The sequence below is a fragment of the Peromyscus eremicus genome, chromosome 8a, assembly GCF_949786415.1.
Source record: "Peromyscus eremicus chromosome 8a, PerEre_H2_v1, whole genome shotgun sequence".
Classification (NCBI taxonomy): Eukaryota; Metazoa; Chordata; class Mammalia; order Rodentia; family Cricetidae; genus Peromyscus; species Peromyscus eremicus.
This window is the reverse complement of record NC_081423.1, coordinates 45,123,206-45,129,877: the sequence shown is the minus strand read 5'-3', so window position 1 is coordinate 45,129,877 and position 6,672 is coordinate 45,123,206. Positions and strand designations below refer to the sequence as shown.

Here is a 6,672-nt window from a genome sequence, read left to right as displayed (position 1 = left end):
GGTGGGGGGGTGAGGTGTCAACTGTCACTCAAGAGACTAAATTCTTGACAATCCTACCAGTTTAGCTTAAATAAATAAATATACAAACAAATAAATGAGTAGCCAAGTGTGATTATGATAAAAACCAACCATAGGATTACCATTCTCAATAGTACTTAACAGTGTTAAATGCTAATAGAGGTCCGAGCGCAAACCTCTAGCCACATATCCTTTGGGGGAGGAGACCCCCTAGGTCTGTCTCAAAGGACAGGAAGGGTTGACGTTCCGTAACTCCCTTCAAGGTCCTGTTCCCAGAGGGCTAGTGCAGCCTCTCTTAAAGTTTCCTCCACTTCTCAGTAACACCACAGGCTGATGACCAAGCCTTCAAACAACAGCCTTTGGGTAGGCAGTTCAGATACAAACTGTAACAATGGATATGACTCAGAAAGCACCTGAAGCATCTGGGCTGCTAAGTGTTGCTCATCCTCTGCACTCCGTCAAAAGGCATCTGTTCTTGAATACCAGAAACAGGAGTATTAGCTAGAGGTGGAAAGTGTCAGCCTCTAAACACAGTTTTCACTTCAAAAGGAGTAAGAAAGATTTTATTCTGGAGCCAAATTCAACTGATCATGGCCTAGGAATACAGATTCTGGTTTCTTCCAAATACAATGGTCCATTGTAGTAGTTACATGAGGCTTTTATTAGTTACAAAACAAAGTTATAAATCTACCTGTAGGTGGGTAACAGCAAAGCAGGAAAGCTCTGCTACAGGTTTGAGATTCTACCTTTTGATTGATGAAAGCTGGTAGTCTGTTAAGAATACATTTCAAGGTTTTGATAGTTATAGATCGTTAAATAAGACACAGAGATGGGCAATGGCTGGCTTTCAAAAGGGACTAAAAATAGCTCAAGATATTTTGGTTCTCTCTCTCTCTCTCTCTCTCTCTCTCTCTCTCTCTCTCTCTTTGGTTTTTTGAGTAGGTTTTTTGCCTGTCCTGGATCTCGCTCTGTAGACCAGGCTGGCCTCAAACTCACAGAGCTCCACCTGGCTCTGCCTCCTGAGTGCTGGGATTAAAGGCGTGCACCACCACCACCCAGCTTGATATTTTGGTTCTTGTATGCAACATCTTAACTGCTCCAAAATCTTGAAGTTAGTCACTTGGCCTTAAAGAATTTATACTTCAGGGTTAACCTTCCTTCCTTCCCTTCCCTTCCCTTCCTTATTGGAACATCAATTGAAATCTTGTCTCTGCCTCTTATTACCTTTGTGATCCTAGGTCATTACAAAGAACTCCAGACCATCATCTATAAATAGGAGGCAATGGTGGCAAGGTCTCCTGTGGGGTAGTAGTGGTAGGGTGGTGGGATGTGTGTGTAAAGGATAAGTGAGGTCTTGATTGTAAAGTGGTAGGCACATAGAGACCACATTATAAGTACTTAGTAAATGATGATTATGATTAGCTGACTACTGTATCTTTAGCTGTCTGACAGATGCTGTAAATAAGATAATAATTTATTCAAGAGACTAATACAATGAAGCAGTTTTTAACAGATAATTTGGCAGAAAGGGATGCCACCAAAGAAAAGGCAAAAATTACTGGTGCAATGCTTTGGTACAAGACACTGGTTTTTAAGGTCCCCCAATCTGGAGAAATTCCTGTCCTTGTCTCTATTGGCTGGAACTTGCCCCTTTCCCAAATTTCCCATTTTATTGGTTTAGGACACAAAGCCTTATCTAAAGAATAGTTTGGGGCTTGAGACAGCCCTGCCCCCTCCCACCTGTTTGTGACCATGGGCTCAACAAGGCAGTAGACTACCTGTAACTTTCTTAAGAGTTCTGTGACAAGCCACCACCAGCCACCAGTTAGTGGGCCTGTTGTGTCCTGCTCATCTGTAGCTCTGATGAACTCTAGGTGCCTCTCACACTGAAAATGGACCAGAATAATCTATTTCTTACAGAGTATAAAAGCAACTCCAGAATTTCTAGTAGGAGGGACTCAAAGGGATCAATTTTACTGGAAACATTCCCTCAACACTGATCTATGTTCAGTCAGAGAGAATGAGTAAGGGTTCAAGAAGACGTAATGGAACCGGAGCCCTTCCCTCAACCCCTTCCCTCAACCCCTTCGGCATTTTGTTCATTCAAGGCATTCAAGGGATTTTTCACACTCACCCCTCTGGTGGGCCTCCTGCCCTGGTCCACCAACCAAACAACAAATACAAAACAGTCCCGGCCAAGATTGGAACTCCAGGAGGGAGAGGAATGGGAGAAGCACTACACATTCTCAGAGAAGAGAGTGGATGCCCTAACAGTGACCCTCTGCAAGCATTGTCTGTGCTCCTAGTTGCTAAGCCATGCCTTCAATACCTTGTTTTGTTTTTATCCTTTTGAAACAAGATCTACTACATATCCCTGGCTGGCCTGAAATTCCCCAAGTAAATCAAGCTGGCCTCAAACTCAGGAGATCCACCTGCTTCTGCCTTCCAAATCCTGGCATTAAAGGCTTCGGCCACCACACCACCTCGTCTGGCCTGAACCTTAACAGTATTAGGCACGAAGGACGCACAAGGGTGAGAGATGGGTCTGAATGGGGTTGAAGGTACATTCAGAGTGCAACGTTAACTCCCAAGTGAGCCTCCAATCTTCGCACAGGTAACTCTCCCCACCGTTACCTCACTAAGGACAGTCACACCCTCTGCTCTTCTTTCCTGCTCAGCATTCCTAGAAATGTTCTTTTTACCTTGAAGAGTTTTGACCTTGAAACCTGGGCTTCACTTCTAGCTAGCTGTGACCTTGCGAGGATGGAATGTGCCCGGTTTCCTCCATACCAAGAACAAGCTTAATGACTGTTACTAACCTGGAGGGCTCAGTACAGTATCTATGCACGGTATGTTTTTAAGAATTTAGCTCTGGTGGTATTTCATGTCTTAGCAAACGGGCCAGAAAACAAAACCGGCCATTGTATTAATTAGCTCTAATAATACGGTTAAGACTCCAGGCTTTAGTTCCTGTTTTACACCGAAGAATCAGGCAAGTTGCATCTTCTGAACTTGTTTCTCCTTTTGCCTCAAGTAGACTTCACTGATCCAACATAAAAATAAGCGAATATGTGCGTCATGAGTTCCTGGTTCCTTTCTGGCAGGAGCTATAGTGACCATCCACCCAGGGCACTAAAAGTGGGGAGGCTTTAAGGATTGAAGGAAGCCAAAAGATTCATAGGAAGTTAGCATTCGAATAAGAACGGAAAAATGGTTCACTGTCAAGGTTTTTAGGTTGCTAGCCCTTTCCGTTTTGAGCATCTGTAGGGATCTCAGTCTGAAAATAAGCCTACTACTCTTTCTCCTTCCTTCCCGAGGTCACTTTGAGGGACGGAGCCTCAGGAACCCCGTAAGAAAAGATAGCTGCTCTCGATTCCTCGTCCTGCTGGCTCTCCCGGGTGTTTGGGAGACCTGGCAGGGTAAAGCTGCCAGTCAGTCCCTGCCATTTAGCAAAATTCAGCGAAAAGGCGGCGCTCCGGCTCTGCAAAAAAAAAAAGGCTCAGCGAAGAGACACCATCAGCCGGAGCCAGACGCGGGAAGGGTTCCGGGACGCAAGGACGCCGGGTCACGTGGGCGCGGCGGGCGCGCGCCCCAGCCCCGCGGGAGGAGGTGCGCCGGGAGGGGGCGGGGCCGGGGCCTCCCGTGAAGCCCCGCGCGCGGAAGGACCGGAACTCCGGGCGGGTGGCTTGTTGATAACATGGCGGCAGCAGCTGCCGGGGCATCCCGAGGAGGCGGCAGCGCCCACACCCGGAAGAAGGGGCTGTTTTCTGGCTAGTGCGGCGGCGCCTGCGGACCCGGAAGTCCCAGCCAGCTGCTGAATGAGGGGAGCCGGGCCCTCCCCGCGACAGTCCCCCCGCGCCCTCCGCCCCGACCCGGGCCCCGCCATGTCCTTCTTCCGGCGGAAAGGTAGCCGAGGGGTCGCCGGCGGGGGGCGAGCCGGGCGGCGGTGGGGCGGCTGGCCTGCAAGGGCTTCGTCAGGGCGGCTGCGAGGCTCTCGGTGAGCCGCTCGGCCTCGGCGCCGACACCCGCGGTTGCGGTGCACTGCCCGGGACTCCGCAGGGTAGAAGGTGGCCTCATGCGAGGTCGGAGGGGCATTGTCGCTCTGGGCCGAAAGTGCTTGCTCAAACCCCATAGAAGTTAACACTTGTTTGCTAAAGAACGGCCTTTCTGGTGTGTTTGGTTTCCAGAGGTTTGTGTGTGTGTGTTGTCTATGTGCAAGAGCGTACTGTGGATCAAGATCAAGGAAATCCCTTTACTTAGAGGAAGTCTGACTTTTCCGAATATTGAGGGACTTATACCTAAAACCACGTGAAACTGTTGTTTCTTCAACCAGCGTTATTTTCTAGTTTCCTCTTTTGGGGGCGGGGTTGGAGAGCGGAAAGGGGCCCACTGTTATTCCCAAAATAAAATTTCTTACTACTGAAGTTCCGTATTCAGAAGACTACTGTTTTTGATGATTTAGCAAGTTTACTAATTATTGGAATCGTTGCTGTTTTTATAAATGAACTACTTAGATTTCTGATACTCATTTGTAAAAGCTTGCTTAGTTTTAAAGTAAGAGGCAGGGTGATTTTGATCCTGGAGAAGGTTGTTGCATTTCATTAAAAATACATACACAAATTGAACAAGCAAAATCTCTTTAGATGGTGATGGTTGTATGTGTCCATTCTTGTTGCTTCAGAGAAAATATACCAGACAGGTTAAAAAAAAAATTACACTTAATCAGACTTGTATTCACATGACAGCTTTTTCATAAACTCTGTAACCTGGAGCATCCAGTTAACCCACTTTTCTCCCAGCTGAGAATCAGGTGATTCCTAAAGGCCTCATAGGACTGAAGCTGACTGTTAATGCTAGATGGTGAATGAATGAATGAAACTGTTGAAATGGTTGGAAGCTTTTATCAGTAAAGTGTCTTAATACCCCTGGAGTTATTAACTGTGTGACAGTGTTGGGTGCTTACTTGTTAAGGGGGGAAATACATTCTAAGTATGGGACTAATTTCATGTTGCACGACAACAGACTGTCGTCTGTTAATTCAACACACACTGCCAAGTGTCCAGTCTGCCAGACACTGCTAGGATGTCATTGAACAGTCATGGGGACATAGTCTCTGTACCTATGGAGCTCATTGATGCTGTAGGCAGAGAATAAATAAGCAAAAGAATAAAAGTTTTTTTTTTTTAAAAAGTGTGTGTATATCTTTACAAACTGAATGATGCGTAATGAAAGAGTAATTTATGAAGAGAGACCTATTTTGATTGGGTGTTAGAGGAAGAGCTCAGTATGTAACCTTGAAACATAAAGCTAGTGGAGCAGTATGAGGATGTAACTTTAGAGAGGTCAGGAAAGACACTGTAGGTACCAGGAATAGAGAGAGAGCTGGTGCCCTTCAGGAAAGGCAAGACAGCTGCTGTGACTGAGGCATACAGAGGTAGGTGGGCAAACACATTATTGAGTTGTATTCCAAATACAGAAAGAATAGATTAAAACTTTTGGAGAAGGATAGATAACCTGACAATAAAGAGTGATCTGATTATTTGCGTGGGAAGCTAGAGGCAGGTGGCTCAGCAGGTAAAGACTCTTACTGAGAAGCCTGACCATCTGAGTTTGTGCCCCAGGACCCACAATGGTGGAGGGAAAGGGTGACTGCCATAAGTTATTCTCTGACCTCCATACATGTGCTGTGGCATGTCCACACCCACAAAGTAAATAAACGTACTTAAAAAAAAAATCCTTCCAGATGAGTTTTGGAGACTGGATGTGGCAATTGAAGCTAGAAACAGGCTTTTTTTGGAGTGTTGGGTTGAGGCAGTCTAGCTTTGTAGCCTGGCCTTAGCATTTACTGGTGTGATCGGGGTGCCTGCCCTCAGACTTATAGCCATTATTCTGCCTCCGTAGTATTGGGATTGCTGGCATGTATCACCACATCTGTCTTCTGAAAACCATCTTATAAAGAGCCTCCTCCTCACTTCATTTTTCTTCCTTGATAGAGGTTTACTATGTTACATTTCATTTAAAATGGTAAATCTGAAAGCAGGAAAGGGGGTTGGCGGTAGCTCAGCCCTTCAGAGCATGTGTCGTTCTTGTACAGAGGAACCCACATGGCAGCTTATAACCATCTGTTAACTCCAGGTCCAGGGAATCCTGTACCCACCCTCCTCTGGCCTCCTTGGCAATAGGCATGCACATGGTATATATACACAGAACAGGTAAAACAGCAACAACAAACGAGGGGGGAAATGATAACAATTACCTTAGTGTTTTCTAATTTTAGTTTGCCTCTCTGTCTATATTAAGTTTTACTTTTGGAGCTAAGTCTTTTGAGAGATGCTGTTTGTAATTCTTCTATCATGGTTTTCATCTCTTTTATTTTAGGGGGGATCAAATTAGTATCTTGATATGTGGCATTACTGGCCTTAAACGTACAGCAGTCCTTTCTCAGTCTTCTGAGGACAGGATTACAGGGATGTAACAGAGCATGGCTTGTCTGTCTCTTCTGGTATACACACCCTGGAATGGATGGAGTTAAAAGATTCTCATTTGTCTTTGAGAATATCTTAAAGATGTCTCTCCTAGTCTTTAATCTCAGCAGTTGGGAGACAGAGGATCTCTGTGAGTTCAAGGCCAGTCTGGTCTACAGAGTTCCAAGCC

General features: G+C 45.8%; 1 protein-coding gene across 1 annotated transcript in view; it reads left to right on the top strand.

The window, feature by feature from the left end:
• The first annotated feature begins 3,683 nt into the window (after window positions 1-3,683).
• Window positions 3,684-6,672, top strand: part of Akap10 (A-kinase anchoring protein 10) — a 63,513-nt gene continuing 60,524 nt past the window's right edge. The window contains exon 1 of the mRNA XM_059270861.1: window positions 3,684-3,924. Within this exon, the coding sequence (XP_059126844.1) occupies window positions 3,837-3,924 (88 nt within the window). The 5' untranslated portion in view covers window positions 3,684-3,836. The remainder of the gene's footprint in view (window positions 3,925-6,672) is intronic.